General features: G+C 37.6%; 1 protein-coding gene across 3 annotated transcripts in view; it reads left to right on the top strand.

Annotated features, from left to right (window-relative positions):
* NGFR (nerve growth factor receptor) overlaps window positions 1–27,607 on the top strand; it is an 81,107-nt gene that overhangs the window by 32,057 nt on the left and 21,443 nt on the right. For all 3 annotated transcript variants that reach the window (XM_081971388.1, XM_081971387.1, XM_081971386.1), the window contains exon 3: window positions 19,810–20,166. In XM_081971388.1, coding sequence (XP_081827514.1) covers window positions 19,810–20,166 — 357 coding nt within the window. The remainder of the gene's footprint in view (window positions 1–19,809; window positions 20,167–27,607) is intronic.

The raw sequence follows: 27,607 nt of genomic DNA, 5'->3' as shown, positions 1-27,607 counted from the left end.
CCTCCCAAGTAATGAAAAATGATGAAGCTTGTTAGAAAGGATTCCGGGGGGGGGGGGAGGAGTTGCTTTTTGACCATAAAAAAAAGCAAAATTCATAGTTGGGAAATATGTTTATTACAATTACCAAAATGCCAGAGAATAGTGAGATGAATTGAGTTTTCCAGAACCCTGAAAAACGAGAGATCGGTTTACAAAGTCTGTTCCAAGGCTGAAATACAAGTCAGCTAGATTTTATTTTTATTTTTGATTCTTACCTGCAGATTGATTTCTGCTCAGAAGTTGGTGCCATTAGATAGATGGCAATTTACCTCCAAGTAAATTCATGTAAGAATGCAGTTAAGAGTTGATTAGGCCTGCACATTTATCTGACAATATTTTAAGAATCATAATTTAAGAATTATGTTTAGTTTAATAATTGCATTAATAATTCCACTTCATTCAGAGACGAGAGAAGATTTCAGCAGATTAGAAGAACATGGAGATCTCTTATGCCATTTTGGTAAAAAGTAGGGATACCATGATGGTTTCTGACCGGAGTGGTGGTAGATATCATGATACACAACTATGCCTTTCAATAGCCTTTGATGAGATCTCCTAGAGTCCTTCCAAGAGCAGTTGCAGTTTTGACTCTGGAAGAAGGAGAACCAAAATACAAAAAGCAAGTGTTCATAATAATCACATTTCATTAATTTAATTGAAACTAAACCATCTTGTGTTCTTGTCTTGCCTTTGCTAACTTTTTTACTTTGGCCATGTCCACTGAGAGGGACCCTGGATTTGCCAATTCAAGACAAGAAGTATCTCAAAACCCTTAGTGCTCTTTTGAAATACATTAGCAATGAATTCAGTTGGCTAACTGCAAGAGACGAGCATCCTAATATTCAAGCTATCTCAAGATTTGCAGGAGTTCTAAGAGTGAGAGTGTGTGCAACAGAATGGAATGTTTTGTAAGAGGTTACAACTGCCCAGCTGGTAACTGTTCTATAGTTTTGGAAGAGGCTTTGGTGTTCAGGAAGATCAGTTGTGACTTTCTTCTTGCAAATGTGCTGGGTGCTAATATTTATATTATTTCCAAACTGGGGAGGGTAGTATAATGTATACCAATGGCAATTTGAGAACTGCAGCTTTTCCAAATCATTTTCAGATCTTTTAGAAATAAATGTCTTTCTCCAGTTCAAAGTTAGGTGTTCTCGACGTGAGACATAAAATTAGCAGAGAGCACTACTCCCAAATTTTCCTCTGGTGTGAATTCAGAAGGATTTGCTAGACTTCCTCTGCATGTCAGTTAAGGGCACAGCTAATAAAGAGAAGAGCTTGCTAATAAGAAATTTAGAAATGTATAATGATTGTTCTTCAGATTTGCATGTATTATTATAACTGACATGAATGCAAACTATGAAACTCCTTAATTATATTTCCTGTGATTTCCCATATTTATGTTTATTATTTTAATGATGGAGAAGGACATGGAAGTTCAGAAGCAGAGATTGCAATGACAGGAAAACCTCTCAGGTTGACGAGTGTTCAATTGGAGAAAGATGAGGAAGGGGAAGAAGAGGAGAAAGAAGAGGAAAAGGATATTCTATTCTATTCCATTCCACTCCACTGCACTCCACTCTACTCTATTCTGTGAATATAAAAGTTAGAAGAAGGATGTTCATGGATAAGGGATGAGCCTTAGAACTGCTATTGCAGTGGAGTAGGATGGTAGCCAAGTGGAGCCATTCTTTTACAGAAGATATGTGGCTAAGAAGAGCCCTGGTGGTGCAGTGATAAAAGTGCAATATTGCAGGCAAATTCTGCACACAGCTTGCAGTTCGATCCTGATGGGGCTCAAGATTGACTGAGCTTATCATCATTCTGGAGTCAGTAAAATGAGGAGCCAGATGGTTGGGGACAATATGCAAGTAATGCTTCTACACTGTAAACCACTCAGAGAATGCTGTAAAGTGCTATGTGGTGGACTATAAGTCTAAATGCTATTGGTAAAGAAACAATGATAAGATACAAGTGAAACAAATCTGTTTTTTGGAACTAACCCGAAAGCACAAACACTCCCCAGATCCCTAAAGTATTACATCAGCCTAATTTTTTCTTTTTAATTCTAGGATTAATTCCTTTTTAATTCCAGGATGCGATTTCTGGTAACATTCCCAAGTGCAAGGTAATATTTGGAATATCAGACAGTGATTTTAAGGACAATCAATTAGGACTTCCTGTCACCTTGTTACCCTTTTGGTCGTGCAGTCTTTAGAGCTTTGGAGGTTTTTATTGATTATGGGTCATTATGTTGGTGTTGACTCTTAGCAACCACATAGATAGATTTTCTTCATGATGAACTATCCTCAATCTGGTCCTTTTCCTCTTCCAAACATGCATTAATCACCATTGATTGATTAATTGTATCCATCCACCTTGCTACTGGTCGTCTTTGTCTTCTCTTTCTTTCCACCTTTCTTAGCACAAAAGACTTTTCCAGAGAAATAGGTTTTTGGATAATGTGTTTGAAGCACGATAATTTGAGCCAAGATTTTTTGTGCCGCAAGTAATACCTCTAGTTTGTATGATGATCCATTTGTTTGTTTTATTGATGGCTAAAGTATTCTCAAGAGTCTTCTGTAACACGAAAGTTCAAAAGTGTCAATGCCATTCTATTCTGCTTCTTCAAAGTTCAATTTGTATTTTTATCGATAGAGTTTGAAGATCCTTTGAATTTTTGCTACTGGAGATGTGTATTGAACTTCCTTCCTCTCGTTTTGAAACCATACTTGTTTTTTTCCAATCCAACTTTACTGCTTCCCACCTTCTCCCTCCCTCTCTCCCTCCCTCCCTCCCTCTCTCTCTCCCCCCTCTCTCTCACACACACCATGTAGATTGAATAAATAAGAAGAGTATCTTAGTCTAAAGTTCTGGTCTGTATATAGTTTTGTATGAGGACAATGAAGTGTTCTTTGATTCCTATTTTTCTAAACAACTTGAAGAGGTTCATGTAATTGAAACAAATATTTTTCTGTAATCAATAAGGCACATATTGACTTCCTTCGTGCATTCTTTGCTTTCTCAATTATCACCATGCATCAGCAATAATATCTTGTGTTCTGGAGGCTTTTCTAAAGTCAAGATGAACATCTGGCATCACTTTTTCCATGTAAGGCTCTAACATGCATTGTATGATCCTAAGCACTATTTTAATAGCATGAAGTTAAGCACACTGTATGACAATTTGCACACTTTGTTAAATCTTCATTTTTTATTATTGGAATGTGGATTGAGTGATACCCCTCCCCCCCAGTTATTATTCTTCAGAATTGTTGGCAAACCTTGGTTAGAACTTTTACTGATTCTTATTCTGGGTATTCCATCAATACCTATAGTCTTCTGACTTAGTAATGGCAGATTGCTGATGCAACATCTTCTAAAGTTTCTTGAAAGACTGTAGAAAGACTGACATAAATATGTAATAATGTCTAAAGTATTTGGATGTTGGCATCTCTACTGTATCGTATTTCAATATACTCCTTCCATTTTTCTCTGATCTTTTTGAATTAGTTACTATCTGTCCATTGTTATCTTTCATTTTGAGAATGGAACCTGCTTCTGAGTTCAGAGATCTTTTGGAAGATATTCCAAGTTTTTTCATGTCTGTTTCCACCAACAGTTGTAATTTCTTGTTTCTTGTCTCTTTTCACAGCTCTCTGAAATTCTTTCTGTAGATGTTTGCCTTTCTTGGCTTTGGCTTCTCTTTCCACAGTTTATTTTTATATTTAGTTTGTCTTCACATGTAATTTGTTTTCTTCATCATCTTTGGTGGGTATCTTTTCACATTTACTTTTGGTAGAACCACTTTCAGATCTAATGTCAAGAGATAGATCTGTGCATATGCTTTTTGGAACCTTATTTGTGTTTTGCTCTCAACACTGTAGAATAACAACAACAGCAACAATTACCTTTCTCCAACTTTGTTATGTGAAGTAAAAGAAGAAATAGTATCCATCACAGGATGTGATTGATTCAGGAGAGATCTTGAAGTCCTAGTTAAGGCATTAAAGCAGGGGTGTCCAAACTTGGGAACTTTAAGACTTGTGGACTTCAACTCCCAGAATTCTGGGAATTCTGGGAGTTGAAGTCCACAAGTCTTAAAGTTCCCAAGTTTGGACACCCCTGCATTAAAGGAAGGTATTTCTTACTTCAATCTGATCTATAGGAATTCTTCATCTTACTATTTTGAACTCAGTTTCCTTGATACAATTATTCAATTTGAAATAATTTGTGATGACCAATTGCTTGATTGGAATTGTACTTAATTTTTTTTAATGAACCAAAGGCTCCAGTGGGCAGAATGATAATGTTCACTAGGAACTAGCAGATATTATAGTTCAAATAGTTGCAAGGAGTCAACAATGACCCAAAGGCACATGCAGACATACACAGACACAAATACAAGGAAATGAATACCTTATTTTGTTTTGGCTCTTCCCACTACTTCTTTGTAGAACACAGCAGTGAAAAACTGTTATCTTCACCCCAGAGAAACCTTTGTACCCCTGCTTTAAAGGAAGAGTGCAAATATTATATTGGGGCATTCATACAAAGCATGTGTTCAGTCACTAAGTTATTGCACTTCCCCTATCACAGAAGTCTTTCATGGTGCTCTTAGTATCTCCTAATGGTTTCAAAAAAAATTCTTCCAGCTGTTTAATGTTCCTTTCTTGCGATTTAGGATTCATTACTCCTTTCCCAAGAATTAACAAGGGGGGATTTGAGAGAGACTACTGACGAGGGCAGGGACAAAGGCCCTGGTCTCATTGATAGTGACAGCAAAGGGCAAGTTTAAATGAGCACCCAGCATGTTGTGATGGAAGCATTCAATCTGTAGAGTGACTTCTGCATCCTGCTATTCAGAAGAAAAATGGCTATTTCCCAAGAATGTCCTCAGGAGATCAGAGAGCTCATTAAGGCTAATGTGGTACATTAAAAGGGAGAGCAAAATGGGGGTGAGTAGGCAGGGTCTTAGACTGGTCTGAAAGCAAGAAGGAAGGAGACAGATCAGTGGTAAATTAAAGCTGAACCCTTTAACACCCATGGGAAAAGTGGATCGATCCCTTCACTCCGTATGGTGGGCTGATGAAAGAAGAGCAAAGAAAAATGCATGGCACAATCATTGTCCATACTGAATCCAAAATGCTCCATATTTATTTGCCACCGTAATTTTTCAATTGTCAATTGTGGTTTCAGAAATAGGGCTGGACACATTTTGAAAACTATTCAGAAGTGCCTCAGACTTTATCTTGCTAAAAGCTCTTCTCTGCTATGTATTAACACAGCCTGAGTTTCCACATGTGCCTGGAAAAGAAAGTTGTGGCTGCTTTAAGTGGTGCATGATCCCTCAGAATAGCCACAGCTATTTTTCAGGCTCGTGCAGGAGTCTGAAAAGAGTTTAATGGCTTGAATAAATAATAGAAAGTGCTGTGCTCGTGAGAGGTTCCAAGTGCTTATTTTGAATACTGTTGGAACTGTGCCCATTCTGAAAGTGTTCCCCCCCCCAAGATGTTTGTATAAGTGTGCATATACATATACATATATGCATGCACTATAGCTGCCCAAATAGCACAAACATCTTCTAGCCAAGTAATTTTTCTGTGGGTTGGATTTTACTCAAATTGTGCTTAGAGTCACATGACACGTTTAGCTTTGTTAGTAAAACTCAATTTATAATCTTAAGTGGGCTGGGTTTGCACAAAAAAAACTAACCAAGGATAAAACTAACCAGCTTACAGGTTGTAGATATAACTGTATTGTCTGATTAAGCAAATTTTGCCCTCTTCATCTGGGAGCTTCTAATTTGCAGAAGCAACAACAGGTCCTCTATGCAAGAGAGAAAAGGCATGTCCTTGGAGCCTGGGGAATGTGTGCTAACAATATAACTGCTCTGGAAGACTTACCTGTTTACAAAATGCCTCCCATGGTAGGCATCATCAATCCCAAGTTCACATTTACTGGGAGATGAATGAAACCTTGCAAAAATGGTTTCTATACAATCTTTTGGGGATTTTTGTGAGAATCACAGGTATTCCAATAAATAAGTAAATATGTTGCTAGAAGCTGGAGTTTTGCTTTTATTTTTTAAATATTAATATTAATATTGAAATAATTATTATTTTATTTAGCAGCTAGGGCATCAAGTTCCCTGACTCTCATGTTGCCTACATCTTTTAGGAAGGGCACTGTACCTTTAAGGATTACTCACTTAATTGAGTTCAGAAATTAGGGCACTGGAGTGCAGCAATGGCAATAGATAGGTCTGCACCAGATAAATATTTTATTTTAAGTGCGACATATTTGTGAGAAATTAAAATAAATAAATTAGGAATAAGTAGTTTCATTTCAAAACCTTTTGATAAACCCTTACTCCAACCAGCACAGATTCTGTTAAAAATGTTTTACATGATTAGTTTGTGTAATCCATAAAAGTTTATAATGACCACGTAATTCTCCACATTAGAAAGAACTTGGAAATTGGCAGGAGAAAGCAAAAGGGTAGGTTCCTGAAGGGAAAGTAAATGATGGAAATGGATTCTCTCTTTTATATATAGTTTAGGATCAAAAGAAATCAGTGGGTATTTTTCTGTTCCTATTCTTCATTCAAATCAGAGGCCACAGGGAGGCTTCGAAGGCGAGGTACTTGTGTTGTAAATAATCAGCCTGGATATCAATAAATACTTATGTTCTGATTTCCTCACATCAAAGGCCAATTCTTTTGAGCTAGCTAGTGACTGTGTTCCTAAAACCTTTAAAACAACTGTTCCTTCTTCAGACCTTTTTGGGGAATGATGGCATGGGGAATTCTGTAGAAAAAAATGAGACAAAGAAGTTGGAGATGTGGGACAGGTCAAGGAAAGATTGCTTTACATTCAAAACTAAATTCCCTGCAGAGAGCAACTGAAACCCAAGACACAGGAACAAAGCGGCAGGTCAGCAGAAAGTCAGCAATTTTGGCACTCTAATCTAATGTTTACATTGGACACCACCATATTAAATCTTTCCCATAACTAATGGACGGAAAACAGATGCAAGTCAGAGCATGATCAAACACGATCCTCCCGACTACCACCCGCACATAATATGGAGCAAAGGTGGTGATGGTGGAAGGCTGCCAGATTGATGTTATTTATTTATTTCCATCTTTCCTTAGTTAACAGTTTTATAAGCATTGTTAAAAAGGAAGAACTGTATCAAATTCAGAGAGTAAAAATAGGCTTAATGCTAAACCTCTTCAAAAGGCACCCAAAACGAAGACTACTTGATCTTCAACTTATTCAAATGAATCAAAAGTTGGTCCATTCCTTCTAAGATGCCATGTATACTTGGGGAGCCAACAATGAAACAAACATTGAAGCTACTAAGATAGCTAGACATATGATATATATAAATAGATGATAGATAGGAGAGAGAGACAGTGAGAGAGAGAGAGAGAGAGAGAGAGAGAGAGAGAGAGATATTAGATGATAGGATTGATAGATGATAGATAGATAGATGATAGATGATAGATGGATGGATGGATGGATGGATGGATGGATGGATAGATAGATAGATAGATAGATAGATAGATAGATAATAGATAATAGATAGATGGATGGATGATAGAGATAAATGATAGGTAGATAGACAGACAGACATCTTAGTGGCTTCTATGTTTCAGTGTTGGCTCCACATATATGCATGGCAGCTTAGAAGGAATGGTACCAACTTTTAATTCATTTGAATAAATTCAAATCAAGGCTTTGTTTTGGGTGTCTTTTGAAGAGGTTTAGGATTAAGCCTATTTTTACTCTTTGAGATTTGAGTGGGTTCTTTTTTAACAAGGCTTCTAAAATGTTAATTAAGGAAATTACACACAGACACATCATACTTACATATACATAATCACAACTGAATAGATCAGCCTGTTCATGGTTCACCACCTGAACAACTCTGAACAACTGAGTTTCAGTTTCCTTGTTACTGTCTGTGAACAATTCATTGTGTCATTTTGGTCCAAGTAAGTAATCCAGTAGGTTTGAGAAGACACCTTTTATTATATGCATACAAAGTTTATTTTTGTGGTAAAGTGAGTACCAAACAAATTTAATAAATCATAAAAATAAACCAATTATCTAGTTGGAATTGGTGGAAGTTGAAGCTTAAAGAATCTGGAGAGCTCTAGATTCTGGGAATCCCGAGCCAGAATGTTGACTTTATAAGTAAGAAATAAAAAAGGATGGCGAATTCCCAATGATAGAACGATGCAATCTGAAGCTCACATATCTTAAAGTTGTCAAGGCTGAGAAATACTACTCTAGCTGTTCTCCCACACATTTGCTGCATATTTAAGAGTTTGAAAATGAGTAGAATAGCAGAGACAAACCTGTTGGTCTCTTTACTGCCCTTGTGGTCCAAGCACCTTGCCCTTCAGTCTCCACACATTCATCTGAAAGTTCTAAGGAGAGTTAAAAATGAGTACAATGCACTACACAATTTTGTTTTATTAAAAGTCTTAATTGTGTGAGAGCATGTTAGGAAAGATATGGGGTGCCAAGGTACAGTGTATTATAAGCCTTTATGTCTTCAAGCTAATGTCTGAACATGTTAGGATTTTTCGGTTTACTCCCATTCCCTCACATCTTGTTATCTTAGCCATTTGGTCTCTTGCTTAAGAATCCTATCTGGCATTCCTTTGACATTATTAAAATTGGCTTTCCTAGAATTTGAGGTACCCAAGGATTCCAGCATTGCATCGTTACGTCCCCACAAATGTCTCTGAAACAAATCATTATGCAGCCAACATGTACAAAAACACATGTCGCCACACAGTGCTGTAAATATTAAACTATTAAACATGATGTATGGAACTGATATGGATTGTTGTAATTTTAGATGAATTTTGCTACAGTTGTAAATAAACGTATAAAGCAATAGGCATATGTACCAAAGTTTTAGATTTTTGCGGCAGAAAAATATCACTTCGCGTCACTGATGATGCAACTAGACTGGTTTTCATTGGGTAATTTGCATTGGAAAGCTTTTCCATGACACTTGAAAAAAAAAGCACATTATCCTATTAGGCACATTTAATAAGAAAACATTTATTCTCACTCAGAAAAGCTGCATATTAGAATCCAATTACTCGTTTCAAATATCTGTAATTTGTCTCAGGAAAGTGTTGCTGGAACCTTTTCTTTGATTTGTAGAGTCCACGCAAGTGTTGTTTTCATGCCTTTTTTCCTGTTTATTTGTTTTTATATCCCACCTTTCCTTCTTCCCCCTATTTTCACTACCATCACCACAAACCTGTGAAACAGATTGAACTAAGAGAGAATGACTGTCCCAAAGTCACCCACTTGGCATCTGCATTCTGTTAAATGCTCTCCATTTTGCTCACTTGTTTGGATTTTCTCAATGTGCATATTTCTAACATTAAAATTACCCGTATTTTTCAGAGTATACGATGCACCTTTTTTCCTCAAAAAAGAGGCTGAAAATCTGGGTGTGTCTTATACATTGAATAAAGCATTTTTTTTGCCTTCCAAAGCCCCACCCCTTCACCAAAATGGCTGTGCAGAGCCTTAGGGAGGCTTTCAGAGAGCTCCTGGGGGTTGGGGAGGGCAGGAATGAGCAAACAATGGGCTGCTTTTTTGCCCCCCAGCCCCCAGAAGCACTCTATAAACCTCCATAAGGCTATTCATGGAATTTTTTGCACAAAAAATGGACCTGTTTTTTTTTTGCACAAAAAATGGACCTGTTTTTGCTAAAAATTGGCCTTTTTTGCTCGTTTTTGTCCTTCAGGAGCACTCTGCAAGCCCCCCCCCAAGGTTTTTTTATATTGTATGTATATTGTATGTGTTTTATTGTACGCCGCCCCGAGTCCTTTCGGAGAGGGTGCGGCTAACAAATTAAATTTCATTTCATTTCATTTTCTTTTTTTAAAAAGAAAACGGGGCGTTTTTGGGAGGTTTTTCAGAGTGCAAAACCTTTTTTTTTTCCTTTTGGAAATGTCTTTAACTCATTGATGAGAATTACATTGATCAAGTGTTGTGCTAGCAGAAACAAAGTCTTAGGTGCTGCAGATTGTCAGTGATTTCCTTCTCCAGCACATGGATAAATACACCTGGAAACATCTATCTACCTACCTACCTACTCTCTTCCTACCTACCTACTGTATTTCTCTCTCTCTCTCTCCCTCTCTCCCTCCCTCTCTCTTTTCCTCTACCTACCTACCTACCTACCTACCTACCTACCTACCTACCTACCTACCTACCTACCTATCTACCTACCTATCCTCTCTCTCCACCTACCTATCTACTGTATTTCCCTCTCTCTATCTCCCCCTCTATCTAGCTATGTACCTACCTACTCTCTCTCTCTCTCTCTCTTTCCCTACCTACCTACTGTATTTCTCTCTCTTTCTCTCCCTCTATCCCTCTATCTACCTACCTACTTTTAAAAACAATTGCCTCTTCAAAACTGCTATATACTGGGCTCTGAGGGAAGGCATGGAGACCGATTGCTTGAACAACTGCTTTTATTTCAAGAACTAACAGTGAAACAAGAAACAATTTAACCTGACAGCTCTTATATAGCCTAGCTGTCAAAACAGTTAACCAATGGGAAGCCTGGAATCTTCCCGCCAGACTGCAGTTGCGTCTGGACCAATCAGCGCTTGCCAATTACATGATTGACATTCCCGGCCATAGTCATGGCGACGTAACAAAAACCTTGGTGCATCTTATACTCTGGTGCGTCTTATACCCTGAGAAATATGTTACTTCATCCTTTTTCTGAGTCATCCCTTTGATGTGCCCTTATATGGCAACATTACAATCATGGGAGTCATCCTACCATGTCTCAGTTACACCTATAATCTCTTTGTCCTCCCCATCTCCCATTCTTCACCTCTACCGTACATGCACCACGTTTGTTTTGTCCGAGCTTGAAAACTCAGAAGATCTGGTTAAAAACTGGATTGTAGAACACCCAAGAATTCCAGGACTCTAGGCTACATTGGGAAGTCAAATGCATCAGAAAAAAAGACAACAGTCAACCGTTGCTGTTGAAATAAAAACCGTATGAACTTGTTCATGAAGTCTTCAAGTATCAGGCTTAATTGGAAGGAGACATTACCATTTCAAAATCACCTTGTTAATTTCTCATATCTTGTACTGTGCATAAATGGAATATAGAGTTACTGAAGACCTTGAATATTTAACTCCAGCTATTTAATTATGAGGTTTTTTGGACTCCTCATAATTTCTCTACTTTTACCACAGGACCTCCTCTTAAGCTACTCTCTCCATCCTGCTCTGGTTTAAATTTAAAGGTTGTTTTTTTTTTAGGTCAGGTGGACTTTGCCTCCAACAAATTATTTTTTCCCAGTCCTTGTCCATCTTTTATTGACCACATATATAAATTTATTATTCCTTAATAACATAGCTGGCAAAAGAAAACCTTGAAATAGCTTAGCAAGAACTGAGTTGCTTCATCAAATCCATAAATATTTTTCACAGAAAGTTTCTTTAGCTGAAGTTCTTTCTTAACCTTCTGTGGGCTGATTTGTTTGCTTAGATGGGAAGAAGAGAAACATTTTGCATAGATTAAGGTCCATTGCAACTCAAATGGATGTAAATTGTGAACACAGAAGTGGCTGGGATGGGCAGTCAGAATTCGATTCAAATAATATTGTATTGAATCTGTACTGAAATTTCTCTTGTTTTTTCTTTGCATGAAAGAGGCTCCTATTTTTCTTATTCTTACAGGGCTTCAAAATTTATTTTGAATTTCTTCTAGTGCTATTTTATTGTTGGAAATGGTGAATGTCACTACTGTGGATACTATTTTGGGGGGTTAAAAAAATTCCATCTTTTCCTTCTTCCTCAATGTGAAAGAAACCAGTGAGAGGATTTGCCTTAGGAGGTCTTTCTTTAAGACTTATTAGAAATGTGAGAATTCAGGAAGAGATCTGCAGACCATTGAAGAGATTTCACTGCAACCTCTAATCAACCACCAGGCTTCCACTCTTCAGAACCTTTGGATCCAAATGCAACTGGTAAATGTGAGACCTATGATATATGATTAAGGAAACTAAAACAGGATTAATCCTATTAAAATTCATCAGCTATTTTTATCCTGTAATTAAAGAAATCCATAACATCTGATATATCTGATGTATCATATATTAAGAAATAGTTTAGAAATAATACTAGAGGGGGGAAAATTAATGTGAGCCCAAATGAGAATATGCTTGTAATGAAAACTGTCTGAAAAAAGACAAAAGATCAAGCCACATGGTTATTCTCCTGCCTCTTCTGAAAAGAATCATTGTTCCAGCTCCCCTCACATCTCCTGGGTCTTTCTTGCCTTGTATAAGACAAATAGAGATACAAAAAAATGTCCCGCAGATACTCAAATTCATTTCCAAGTTTATGTTTGAACATTCACTGGTAGACCCTCGGGCTTCTTCCAAACAAATAAATGCAACAATGTTTTACTCATGATGAGAATTTCAGACAAACCATCCTTTTCTTTGAAAGAAACATTGGAAGTGATTTGTCTAATTCTTCAACTGAATTAGAGCTGAAGGAAAAATATCAGAAGAACGTTTCTGCATGGACCTCTTTTCAACTGAATACTCCTCAGAAGCTATTGAGACTAAGGACCAAATTCTCTGATCAATCTATGCAGTTGCAATCAAAAAGTATCTCTTGGTAGCGTTGTTCCTTTTGTGGCATCAAAATTATACAGGGTTCTTTAGCGGTCTCATCCTAGCAATAGACATTTAGTGCTGCCCAACCTCCAGCTCTTCGCACCTGTGAAATTGGAGAGCTTCTGCTCTTGTTTTCTATGTAGGCAGGCACGCTGGAGCCAAAGCAAAATCATAATGCATTGTTTAACCTTGTCAGCTTGTGTGCTGAGCTCCTTCTCCTGGTATAACTCCCCATTAAATCATAATATATGGCTTCTTTAGGCAGTAAAATGCACTTTTATAATACTCAGTGGTGTATGATTCATCCTATGAGATCTTTGTGAAGGAATTGGGTCAGTTTTATTGATATGAACAGATGATAACTGCAGCAATTAATAGCAAGTGAATTTTGCTTTCCAAACATAGTTACACAAAGTCCAACCTATCTCCCCCCCACTCTCCTTCAGAACTCATGAGTTACTGCTTACAGTATTCCATTCATTGTTTCTTGTTTTGCCTTCTGGTGCTTTGGAAAATAGGTTGATTCCCTCTTCTTTGTGGCAGTCCTTCAAATATTGGAATATTGCTATCATGTTGCCATCAGTTAGAGTTGTCTTATCCTTATTTAGCATGATAATACTGGATAGTTTGAAAAGAGTATAAAATAATGTCTCAAGCAGTAATCTGTTGATTCTAATTTACAATGTGGACATTTATTTAAATGCATTGATCTGGTAATGATTTATTATGACTGAACAATTGTCATAAATCAAGGATCCTACCACTTAGAGGGTCTGAATTGTAGACATCTTTAATTTAAAAAAGCAACATATGAGAACATGTCCCAGCGTCCCACCCTCTCATTCAAATCTACTGGTTGGCTGCCTAGATTTCTTTTTCTCACCCTGTTCTTCTTCTTCTTCTTCTTAAAAGAAGGGCTGACAGAGTAAGTGGAAAGAATTGTCTGAAATCCATGGATATCTCTCAGACTTGAAAATACCACTGAGTGATGATTATTCCAAGTTAATGCTGTGGACTGAAAATGGTGCAAAAAAAAATCTAGCAAAAATAATTAGGATTGGAAATTTTGAATGTAAGGCAATGTTTAGGTTTTGCAGTTTAAGAAAAAAAGGATTAGTTAATTGTGATCTCAAAAGCATCTAACTTTTTTCGTAAAGACACATGAGAATTCTATGGATAATCAAGAACAAACAAATCAACCTGGAATTCTCCCTTCAAAGGACAAATAATCAGGTTCAAATTATCATATTTTGGATACATGAAGACCTAACCTTTTTGAAAGTCTATAATTCTGGGAAAGGTGGAAGGAACAACAGGATGGCCAGAAGTATGATGGATGGACTCAATTACAGTAATAAGAGATCCATTATTAGAAGATCTGCAGGACCAAGTTGGAAACAGGTTATATTAGGGAAAATCTATGTGGTCACTAAGAGCCAGCTGTCTTGATGGCACATAATCAATCATTCATACAACAGTAAACTTTTAGGAATAATTAGCACTTAATAGCAAGTAAGTAAGTATGGAATTCCATTTCCAATTTCTGGAAACAAATTTATTAAATTTTATGGGAATTGCTATTGCACTGTAATAGCCAATGTGCATATAAAATTAAAGATCTTGATTAAGATTTAGGGGATTTTAGCTTAAGGAAAGAGAAGTTGAATAAAGGATAGCCTGATATAATTGTATATAATACATTACACATGTGAACAAAATGGATGTGATTCATATTAGAGGTCAACCCAATGAAATTGAATATTGGGAGATTTAGGACAGATTTAAAAAAAATATTCTTGAAGTAATGCACAGCCAAATTGTGGAATTCATTACCATGAGACGTAATGATGCAAACATAGAAGATTAGACCAGTTTATGGCTGCTAAATTTATTAATGCTTGTTAGTCATGTTTTCTTCATATTATATCCTGTTTTTGGAGAGTTAGCTTATAATACCAGTTATTGGAAAATGCAAGATCCCATTATGTCTTGCTTGAAGTCTTCCTATGGGCATCTGGCTTTCTTTGTGACATCTTTTTCTTCAGTCCAAAATGTTTTTATGTCCTCATAATGTTCAGGGTAGAGCATGGAATATGCCACTGAATACTTCATTACTCTAAAGTAAGTGCAACCTGGTGTCAGGTTGGAGTCAGAGCAAGACCATGGCATTGAGAAGAGATAGGATTTAACCTTTTTACTCCCATACGTTCCTATAACTGTTTCTATTTATGAAAGTGGGAACACCAAATACCAATTACTAAATTTCTATAGCACGTTTAGTTTGGTTCCACTGCTTTGGGGGAAAGTACCTTTAACTATCATTTTCTCTTTTTAGAAACCATATAAAATAATTTTGCTAAAGCATGGACTGTTCAAGGACTGGAAGTTATGTATGGTGTGGAAAATGAGAAATGTATCCCATAATCTGGAATTCAAGTTTTACAATAACATTGATTGACAGAGTCAGAAATTTCAAAAGACAATACAGGTAGTTCTCGACTTATGACAGTTGAGACCAGAATTGTCATTGCTAAGCAAGGCGGTTGTTAAGAGAGTCCTGCCTAACTTTATGAACATTTTTACCACGGTTGTCAAGTAAAACACCGCCATTGTTAAGAGAATCACATGGTTATTAATTAAAACCAAGTTCCGCTGGGTTTCATTGCTTATCAAAAACCAATTGGGAAGGTCACGTATGGTGATCAACTGACCCTGTGAGGCAAATAAATATATATTTATATATATTATAAATATATGTCAGTTACTCCTGGGATGCTGAGATAGTAATTAGTGTAAGAATCGGTCATATTTTTTTTTCCCAGTAGGCTTTTAACTTTAAACAGTCACTAAATGAATGGTTGTAAGATGAGGAATACTTCATACAAACTCTAATTAATTCATGCAATTCATACCAAAAGAGGTGATGGTGACCATTGGCCTCAATGATTTAAGGTTTGTGTGGGGGGAGTAGGGATGGGGAGATATTAGGTTTTATATTTAAATAGAATTTTTGTATTAGTACAACCTTTTTTACTACTTTTTTCTGTGGGTTGAGACTAAGGTACTTTCAAAGATATTCTGAGAATAAAAACTAAACAATAGGGATGGAGAAATGCTTTGGTCTGGGAAAATTAAAATCCTACTACTTTTCGTTTTACCCCAAAAGGCCAAAAAGAGATTAGGAGCATTAAAGTACAGGAGGTCTGTGGTTCCTTCAATTAAACATGATTGCATTATTAAGAAAAACAAAAAGTTGTTTGAATTAACCTACCAGGGTCTTGCTGTTTGAGGTGAAAAAATGGGAAGGAAAGGCAAACATTTTCCACTGAACTGATTACCTGTTATTATTATTTTGTCAACAAAACATTTCTGAACTTTGATTTAAATAAGTCTAAACAGTTTGCAACATGTAGCTTCCTGTTTTGCAATCTTCAGGTCCCAGAGATCAAACTGCCAAATTTCTATGAGGAAAAAAGTGGCAAGGAAGAGGAGTGAAAGTTTAACGCTACTTTTCTGTATGGAAAAAAAAATACATAACTGAAGTTGCTTTCTCTAAGTCTCACAAAACCAAGCCGCTCTTCAGTGTCGGGCCTACAAAACCCCCAGAAATACTAACCAGTCAAGCTTCAGTGATTTCACGGAATACCTGCATCTACTCTAGCCTCCCTCAAATAAAAGACTTGCTTGCTTAACCTCAGCCTCAATCTTGAACTACGGAGCAGTTGCTTGCTCTGTAAGCAAACAGAGCAAATCTTTGGGAATAAGAGACTTTGTGCTAACATTGCTAATTATACAGCCCTGTCAACTTGTCTTAGCCCAGACAAAATTATAGTGGATCTCTTCTTCCTTTTCTCTAGCCATAAAGCTTTTCCTCAGAGTGCATTTTCATCCAGTTCTTAAACAGGCAAAAATAGTTTCATAATTGGTGTTACTTTCATAGATAAACTCTAATCTGTGTCTACAGAACAAAAGAGGTTGATGATTAAATCTATCGTTATATACCCCTTACATCTGTGGGACAACTTAAGGGCAATAGTTGGTGGATTTCTCTGTGTTTATTTCTGTCCACTTACATGGTGGGCAGAAATGGTGGGGTAGGCTTGGGGAAGACGGGCAGCATAGGATGGATGACAGATAAGAGAGAGGGAGGGAGGGAGAGAGAGGGGGAGGGAGGATAGATGGATGGATGGATGGATGGATATTGAAAAGGGTGGAGGAGTATCAGAGATGAAACAGCAAGTTGCTAATGTACAGGTGCTTCATCAAAATAATCTGCTTATGGCTGCCACAGAATACAGACCTACTGGTCTTCTGGAAGAAGGATTTGTGAGGAGCATTAAGTGTACTCCTGCCATCCCATTTCCTCCAACTCTAACTATAATAATACAATACAATAGTAGAGTTGGAGGGTACCTTGGAAGTCTTCTAGTCCAAACCCCTGCCTAGGCAGGAAACCCTATATCGTTTCAGACAAATGGCTATCCAACATCTTCTTAAAAATTTCCAGTGTTGGGGCATTCACGACTTCTGGAGGCAAGCTGTTCCACTGATTAATTGTTCTAACTGTCAGGAAATTTCTCCTCAGTTCTAAATTGCTTCTCTCCTTGATTAGTTTTCACCCATTGCTTCTTATTCTACTCTCAGGTACCTTGGAGAATAGTTTGACTCCCTCTTCTTTGTGGCAACCCCTGAGATATTGGAACACTGCTATCGTGTCTCCCCTAGTCCTTCTTTTCATTAAACTAGACATAGTTTAGTTCCTGCAACCATTCTTCATATTTTTAGCCTCCAGTCCCCTAATCATCTTTGTTGCTCTTCTCTGCACTCTTTCTAGAGTCTCCACATCTTTTCTACATCGTGGCGACCAAAACTGAATGCAGTATTCCAAGTGTGCCCTTACCAAGATATTATAAAGTAGTATTAACACTTCACATGATCTTGATTCTATCCCTCTGTTTATGTAGCCTCGACCTGTGTTGGCTTTTTGGCAGCTGCTGCACACTGCTGGCTCATATTTAAATGGTTGTCCACTAGGACTCCAAGATCCCTCTCACAGTTACTACTATTGAACAAGGTACCACCTATACTGTATCTGTTCATTTCATTTTTCTTACCTAAATTTAGAACCTTACTCTTTTCACCATTGAATTTCATTTTATTAGATAGTGCCCAATGTTCACGTTTGTCAAGATCCTTCTGTATGTTAAGTCTGTCTTCTGGAGTGTTGGCTATTCCTGCCAGCTTGGTGTCATCTGCAAATTTGATGAGTTCCTCATTTATTCCCTCATCCAAATCATTGATGAAGATGTTGAAGAGTACTGGCCTAAAACAGAGCCTTGGAGTACTCCACTGCATACTTCCCTCCATGAAGATGCAGTTCCATTGAGGACTACATGTTGAGTGCAGTTGGTCAGCCAGTTACGAATCCATCTGGTGGTGATGCTGTCCAACCCACATTCTTCTACTTTATCTAGTAGTAGGTTATGGTCTACCTTATCAAATACCTTACTGAAATCTAAGTAAACTATATCAACGACATTCCTCTGGTCCACTAATTTTATCACTTTGTCAAAGAATGCAATAAGATCAGTCTGGCATGATTTGTTTTTGATAAACCCATGTTGGCTTTTGGCAATTACTTTGGTTATTTCTAGGTGTTCACTAATTCGTTACTTGATTAGCTTTTCCAGAATCTTTCCTGGCATTGAGGTCAGGCTGATAAGTCTATAGTTTCCTGGATCTATTTTTTCCCTTTTTTGAAGATGGGAACCACATCAGCTCTTTTCCAGTCCTCTGGCAGTTCTCTAGTGCTTCGGGATCTCTGAAAGATATAGTTCAGTGGTTCTGAGATCTCGTCTGCCAGTTCCTTCAGAACCCTGGGGTGTAATCCATCTGGTCCTGGTGATTTGAACTCGTCTAGGGTAGACAGGTTCTCAGTTACCATTTTCTTCCCTATTTCAACTTGTGTTCTTAATCTGATTTTTGTGGTGCTGTTTTTGATAGGTTGGACTGTTTTATCCCTTTGTGTAAAGACAGATGCAAAAAAAAAAAATGGGTTAAATAGTTCTGCTTTCTCCCTGTTGCTTGTCACCTTCTTGCCACTTTCTCCCAGCAATGGACCAATTGTTTCCTTAACTCTTTTCTTGTTTTTAACATGTTGGAAGAAGCTTTTTTTTGTTGTTATTTTTTTCCTTTTGTGGCAAGCCTTTCTTCAGGCTCAGGCTATTTGCTGATATTCTACCTTAGTTATAACTGTAACCCATCACTTGGGCCAGACACCTAACCAAACTCTTGTCAATTTCTCTTCAGCCCTCAATTGCCTCAAATGCTAGGCACAATGAGGAACCAAGGGCTCCCTGTGGTACTTATGGAAAATTGGATAGTGAAAGCAGCACTCCTTCCCCATGATAAAAATAGTAAAAAGACATATATTTTTCTTGTAAGAAGCAGCAGCAGAAAATTGGAATGTACTCATTTGGAATGAGTACATATGTGATGGATGCAGAATGACTACTCTCACCGTTTGGAAAGCCAAAGCGATGATGTTAGAGAAATAGTTACAAAGAAGTAAAATTTAATAAAATATAGTTTCAGGCAAACTTGTTGCATCTGTTTCCTGGCCTTGCCTACCGCAAAAGTCTGACGAATCACGAAATACCCATTTATAGAATGTGAACTTGTTCCCAAGTACAAATGCTATCATTCTCAAGGATTTTTAGAAGTTCATTTTGACAGACATTGCGAGAAGTGTCTACATTGCCCAAGGGATCCACATTACTTCCTTGGACATAAGCCCAAAAGAAAACAAACATCTTCCCCAATTTTGCATATGCAGTTTTGACACCTATATGACGGAATCATGATTGGTGTCACTGTCCCATCCATTTCAGCCTTTCACTTCCCCATAACCATTGTGCACTACTATGCAGGCTTCCAGCTTCCCCGGGGTTGCCTATATCTGGGTGAAAGGAGCCCACTGTGGTCAAATGGGGAGTGGTGGTGGTGGTGTTCAACTCAGTCATTTGATAACTCACTTCTCAGTTTACTTGCTTCGACCTTCCAATGTTTTACAGGCATCAGCTATTCAGACACGGTGAGTGCCACTGAGCCCTGCAAGCCCTGCAAGGAGTGTGTGGGCCTGGAGAGCATGTTGGCTCCTTGTGTGGAATCGGACAACACCATCTGCAAATGCATCTATGGCTTCTATCTGGATGAGAACAATAAATGTAAAAACTGCAGCATCTGTGAAATAGGCTATGGGCTTGTCTATCCTTGTGGGGAAAATCAGAACACGTTGTGTGAGAAATGCCCGGCGGGGACGTATTCTGATGAAGCCAACCATGTGGACCCCTGCTTCCCTTGCACAGTATGTGAGGAGGATGAAATCATTGAGAAGAACTGTACTCCAACTTCAGATGCCAAGTGCAGAGGTAATTATACGTTTCTAAAATGGCGGCGGTGGGGAGAAGATGGCGCTAAACAATGTGCATAATCTTGCTATGGAGCAGCAGAGATCCTGCCTCTTCCTAGCAGATATTCAAAAATAGGCAACTAGCATTAGTGCTTCAAGAAATGAAGTATGGATGGGGGTTCAGCAAAATGTCCTTTGGATAATGTTCTTGGTGTCGTCCCCCCCCCCCCCCAAGGCTATCCTGTTTTTCTCTCAGTGTAGTCCTGAGTTGTTGGGGTTTTTTCCCCCTCCATCACTCTTTACGTGTGTGTTATGCAGTGGTGGGTTGCTCCCGGTTTGGCCTGGTTCAGCCGAACCGCTAGTGGTGGCAGCAGGAGGCCCCGCCCTTCCACCAAAATGCTTCTGTGCATGCAGACGTTTAAGGAAAGGAATATGCTGGTTTGTTTTTTTCTTTTTCTTGCTGTTTGAACGTCCAAATAACAAAACAAATGGTAGAGCCATTTGGAATGATCAGCTACAAGGAAATTCTGATGGTCCCCAATGGGAGGATGGTGCTGTCCAGTGGGCGAGCACACATTAAAAATGAAATTCTGTTGCCTGCTCTCAAATGTGTATACAAACATAACACACATATACACATGCTATATACACACACAGATACAGAAACAAACAAACAAACACACACACAACACACACACACACATACACACATACATATCTCACTATCCTTCTTGCATACATATCAGAAAGAGGAAGTTTGGGAATTCACAAGGTTGATACTCTATGGATACTATATATACATATATACATATATACATACATACATACATACATACATACATACATACATACATACATACAGCCCATCCTGACAGCTCAACTTTTTTTGTACATTTAAAAGGTTTAGAAAGGGATGCTTGTAACCATAAAAATGAAACTGAAGATGATTTATGTAATTATTAAACTTTTTAAACCTGCCTTTACTATTTTTAGAAATAATTCAAAGTGGTAAACATACCTAATAATCCTTCTTCCTCCTATTTTCCCCACAACTTCCTTTTATGCGAAAGGTGGGACTGGAACTCACAGTCTCCTGGTTTCTAAGCCAGCATCTTAACTAGTACAACAAATACCAGAATTCCTGAGCACATGAGATATTGACATGCATGTGCACATAAAGAAGATTGAGAATGGTGCTGTAAAGTGAAATAGCTTAAGGACCACACACTATTGAGCAACTCAAACCTTCCTCCATATACACAGGACAATATTTGCAAGGAACTTCATAGTGAGATCATTAATTTCACTCAACATTGTACTAATATTTCTCCCTAGTGGAGTGCAAAGGAAGTTAACAGTCCCCAATGTCTTTTGTTCCTGATTCTTCAAAAATTCACTCTCAAGTTTATGTTTCGACTGGATAAACAAATCAAATCAGAAGTGGAAACATATTGTGTAGTTGCATAAATATGCACAAAGATATATAGCCAATGACATGCCCAATTCAACCTCCACTGATGAGAGGTGGCTATGATTACAATTTTCCATTTTCCATTTTAATTTTTTTAATACGTTCATGAAGCTAAAGCATATCCACCCCCACGCCCAGTCCCTCCTTCCCACATATTATCACTCTCCCAGCACTATCTTTCTTTTCCTGAAATATATGAAATAAATGAAAACAAAATCACCCAAGATGCATTCCTCTTTTGGGGGACTTCCCAAATAGTTGTATGTGAACTATCAGAAGAGGAATGTGGTGGCTTGCATGGTTAGGATGCTTGCGTTGGAGAACCGACTGCTTCTGTGGGGCAGGGTTGAACTCTCATCCTTCACTCCAAGTTCTCCAAACATGAATGGAGGCCCCCAACTAGGCATCCCGCTGGCAATGATGATGTCACCAGCTATTTCTTTCACCCTGGAAGCTTTTCGGTGCTTCTGACATGAGTGCAAACTCTCGGAATTGTTCTCCCCTGGGCAGAAGCTGAAGTCCATCTTTTGACATAAACATAGAAGCAGATTTGTTTTGCTTAATCCACAGAGGGATGAGTTTTTCCCGTGACTGATAACACACAAACAGAAATCAACCTGCCTTCTTCTTGCTTCCTAAGTATGTCTTGACTTGCTTCAGGGGAAATGGCAAACTACTGTAATAATAGGGTGCAATTCTGAACTTAGCAACCAATGCCAACATTAGAATTGGAGGACTATTTGGAAACATATTCTTAAAGACATTCCTCTTTTGATTGGGCTTGCTGTCATCACTACTGTATACATGACCTCTCCTTGTTGGTCCAATCTCTGTCATTGTTTGAATGATAGGATAAGGCTAATAGACACTTGTCTGCCTCCTCCTCTTCCTCCTGGAGGTTAAAACATATGATGAACGGTTGCAGGAACTGGGCACGGCTAGTCTAGTGAAGAGAAGGACCAGGAGAGACATGATAGTAGAGTTCCAATATTTGAAGAGCTGCACAGAGAGGAGAAGGTCAACCTATTTTCCAAAGCACCTGAAGGCCAGACAAAGAATAATGGATGGAAACTGAACAAGGAGAGATTTAACGTAGAAATAAAGGAAATTTTTCTGACAGTGAGAACAATCAACTAATGGAGCAACTTGCCTTCAGAAGTTGTGGGAGCTTCACCACCCGAAGCTTTCAAGAAGAGACTGGACTGCCATCTGTCAGAAATGGTGTAGGTAGGGTTTCCTGCTTGGGTGGGGAGTTGGAGGTGACCTATAAGGTCCCTTCTAACTCTGTTATTCTGTTATTCACCCTACCGCCCATTTGGCTATGTGCTTGGCTTTGTCTAGCAAACAGCTGATAATAGCATGGAGAAGATTTGGGCTAGATCAATAGTGGATTCTCTTCTGAAATGTGGGTGTGGGTTCTGGCATGGAAATGACTGTACAGTTTTTGGTGCTGGTCCTCTTGGCAGATCCCACTTTCCCCTTTTTTTCTCAACCATTGAAAAAGAGACTATATATTAAATGTGCCATTATATCCATCTTCTGTGTAATCTTAGCTATGCCCAATTATCTAATGCTTGCTTATTAGGTCATTAGAATATTTATTGGGATTCTCAGAATCCCACCAATTATTTGATGTGTTGTATTTCTCATAGTGCAAAGCAAATATTTGACAGTATAATGCAGAGCATGGAAACCAATCTTTTTGCTTGGCAACATTTCTATTAAAAAGATAGGAATTCCAATATGAGATTGATTTCATGTCATCCCAAGCCTTCATGCATGGCCCACTTTGCAGAATAGTAGCAAGCAGAGTTATTATCAAAATACAGATATCTACATATTTATTTATGGAAGAAAGAGCAATGGGAAATGGGTAGATAACAAGGAGAAATGGCTCTTCAAGGTATCCCACTCTTCAGCTTTATTTTGAGGCTGTAGAAGTTGAAAAACAGTCACAAGACAAACAAACAGAAGATAAAGATAATCATCTACTACGTTCACACTTTTGCTAAGCTATAGTATGGTTTAACTGTTTGTAATTTGTAATTCGGTGTCTGAACACAGCCATTGTGGTTTTGATATCCAGGCTTAGTGTGAACGAGCCAAGTGTGGTCTCTCCATAAAGCATGGTTAAACAGAAGAGTTTTGACTTTGAGCCACGGGGGGAAATCAAAGCTGACTTAAACAAAATTACAGTTCTATGCCCACTACTGTATCTGAGAATAAAACAATTGTGTTTATACGATAAATGCCAGAACTGATGTGGTTTGATTTGCAAGCTGGTTTTGATCCCAGCTGAGCAAGGGAGTTCCTGGGCAGTCTTCAACAAACTTAACCTTCCCAGTGTTTGTTATGCTGATCTTTTTTTCAAGATCGCTATGAAGGTTTCTGGCACTCCAATTTCACTGATTCAGATGCAACAACTCCAATCTGAGAAACAGTGATACTACAGACAGATATAAATCTTGTCCCTGCTCACTTTCTCTTTCCCCTTCTCTTCCTTCATGGCTGGTATTGACAGTATGACTCCTCAGGTTAGCACTCAGGGTAACAGTGGGATCCGAACATATTAAAAGTATTATTTTTTTTAAAAAAGAAGGCCAAAATCTTTTTATATAATGATTTTGAGTTAAGCGAATGAACAAAAAGAAAATATAAATACAATATCATTATTTGTGAAACTTCAAAAATAAGAATGAAAAAGGAGGAAGAAGAAAAACAGTGAGGCTAGAAAAATAAGTTGTAAATAGAACAACTCCAAAAACTGACCATTTTTCTCAAAAGTCTTCTCTTTGGATATAGCTAAGAGAACAAATGGATTTTTAGCATACCATTTGTTTACTTATTTATCTATTGCATTCTTATTTCATTTTCATTTTGACTTATGTTGACTTTCAGCAGCCAGAACATCTACGGTAAATATAACAGTAATGCAGAGTGACTTGTTCAATTCTTGTTGTTACAGTTCCAAATGCAGCAATATTAGGATAGAATAAAATAATATGAATTGTTTTTCTAACTTTTGAATTACATCTCCAAGAGTAAGGTGATTTTAACTATGCTTTATTGAAAAAATTCTGAGGTGTCCTGTATCCTCAAATATTTTTGTTGTTTTAACATTTTAAGATGATAAAATATTAATTTCACATTATTTACAGTGATCTTCTATGAATTTACAGAAATGGGACATTATGTCTGTTATTTATGTACATAAATAAAATAAATATCAATGTCATCATTTTTCTTCAGCTTTTTTATAAAAATGAGGTTTTGGCTTAGGAGCCACTATTAATTTTTCCAAAACCTCTAATTACTGTATAATTTCTGAGGCAGTGATAGCATCTGGATTAAATAAACCAAATAACAAATGATTAAACTGAATATATTTCCAAGAACATTCAATAAAACTTTTTTAAATTTTATGTTAAAACAGTTTCCTTGATCCTAATTAATTATGTTGTGACAAAGCTGGTTTATCACAAGCATTGTTTAAAATGCTTAATTTAAGTTTCTGAGGGGTAACAAGTCAACATAATGTTTGTAACTAGGTAATTTTCATCTATGCTTAGATCGGGTAATGGAAAGGCACACTCAGGCTAAAGGCAACAACAGCTCTTTATTGTAACAGAACAAGTATGTACAATCCAGCGAAGGTTCAGCCTGACAGCAGCCCTTTTATAGGGAGCTGTCAGACCCTTCGACCAATGAGATTGAATCTCTGTTCCCGCTGGAACAGAGGACCTTGGTGGAAACCATTATAACAGTTGCTAATATCTAACACTTTGCAACACTAAATGTAGATATTGAAGATATTAAATGTGGATATTGAAATAAAATATAAACAAGGTTCTCGGTGTAGTATTGGCCAGAATTCAATGGGTTCAAGTAATAAATCTTGGTTGAACTAAAGAAGACTTGAATATTGAAGTTCCTACAGCCAAAACCCAAAGCTGGATTAAATGCTAATGATAATATTGAAAGTACAGAGAATTAAATCTATCTTTTACTTTGTTTGGTTGCATCCTTCCTTTATTATTTTTACAAACATCTCAAAATGGCAAACAGATTTAATGCAACTGATAGTTGTCATTTGTGAAACGAAGACTCTTCAAAAATATCTATTTGGTATTCTTCATTTAAAATAATGGAATGGAATAAATGTAAATCAACCCCAAAGGCTAAACTCTGGCAGGCACTTTATGTTCTTACTCAGATTCACAGGAAATTTCAAAACTTTTTTCATTTTAATTTTTTTTTCATGCCTCCAGTTTCTTAAAATCAGTATGTTATATTATGCTTTCTACAAAAGCCCTTAAAGTGTAGTTTCCAGGGGTGAAATCAATTTACCTTTGCTACTGATTTGCAAATGTGAGAGCACCTGCCACTTCTGCACATATACAGGACCTTCTGTGCATGCGCAGATCATCAAAAATGGGGTGTAATGAGGTCCGGGCGGATCCTTCTGCTGCCACTGCTACCTGTTCGCCCAAACCACATAGAGCCAGCTGAATTGCCCCAGTAGTTTCCCAGTTTAGATATCATAGGATACTCAGGCAACATTAAGTACTGTACTTTCTGAAATTGATTATAAAGAGATAATGCCCACAAGACTGGACAGTTTCTTCTAGATTTTTTATAAGGAGAAAGGATTTCCTCAAAATATATTGAGCTTAGCATTCAGAACAGTTTTACAAAGTACTTGAAGTTTCTTCTTTTCATTCCCATATTATTACTTTGGTTTTTCTTTTCTTTTTGTGAGCTAGCAAGGGAAGCACTCTTGTTTATTTCCTTTTCCTTTTTAGATCTTTATAAATCCTGCCTTTATTATTTTTATAAATAACTCAGGCTAGCAAACGTACATGATCCTCCTTTCTCCTCTTTCCCCCCACTACAACAACTCTGTTAAGTGAGTTGGGCTGAGAGAGAATGACTGGCCCAAAGTCACCTAGCAGCTTTCATGCTTAAGGTGGGACTAGAATTCACGGTCTCCTGGCTTGTAGCCTAGTTTCTTAATTACTAGAACGAACTGGCTCTCTTTGAACTAGGATTGTTGCAACAGAGCCAGCATTATGTTATTAATTTGACTTTCCATAGAAATCATGCTCTCACAAGGTTTGAAGATGGAGATTTGTTTGTTTGTTTGTTTGTTTGTTTGTTTGTTTGTTTGTTTGTTTGGTTGGTTAGTTAGTATATAGCAATAAAAGTGGAGGATTTGCAAAAATAACTGGAATAGTATCTTTGGTCATATGTAGCCAAGCAGGGCAGAATTGTAGAAAATTGGAGCAAAGAACTTCCAAAGATACCACAATCAAGTCAGTGGCACCAAATGTAACTTTCAAATAAAAAAATGGACATTCTTTACCTTTTAAGAGAAGAGAACAAAATGCTAATTTCTAGCCAGTGGAATGCTAATTCCTATCCATTGGCTAGAATGGATTTCTATCCATTGGCTGGAACATTACCTTTCTGAAGATGAGTCAGGAATCAGTATTGCTTTGACGTCACTCTTTCCAGGGGGAGAAAAATTGTGCAGGCTGCAGGGCAAAAGGTTCAACCGTTCAGGCATGGCCAAATTTCATAAAAGCCACTCAAGGAAAAGGAGCGGCAGCCTGCAGTTGAATAGGAAACTCTTCTCTCTGTGTGGCATTTGGGTTTCTTCTTTGGAATGAAACAATCAAAAGGCAGAGCTTGCTCCACCCAGACACCCACATAATGTTAGATGGACAAAAGGTGCCAGAAAGGATATTTATTATGGAACAAGTTTTTTTTTCTTTTCCAAAACCTCGATCACATTTAGAGCCATTATAGCAGAGTTTCTCCATTTTGGCAACTTTAAGATAGGTGGACTTCGGCTCAGAATTCCCAGCCACGAAAGTCGCCACGGTTGAGAAACCCTATGTTACAGATTATCTTGAAAAGAAGGAACACATTTCTCAAGATATTGTGTGGGATTTCTGACTTTCTAAAGACCACCTATCTTGTTTTGAAT

The sequence above is a fragment of the Natrix helvetica genome (assembly GCF_964273705.1).
Source record: "Natrix helvetica genome assembly, chromosome: Z".
NCBI classification, from domain to species: Eukaryota; Metazoa; Chordata; class Lepidosauria; order Squamata; family Natricidae; genus Natrix; species Natrix helvetica.
The sequence above is the reverse complement of the archived record's forward strand: the minus strand, read 5'-3'. Positions and strand labels throughout refer to the sequence as shown.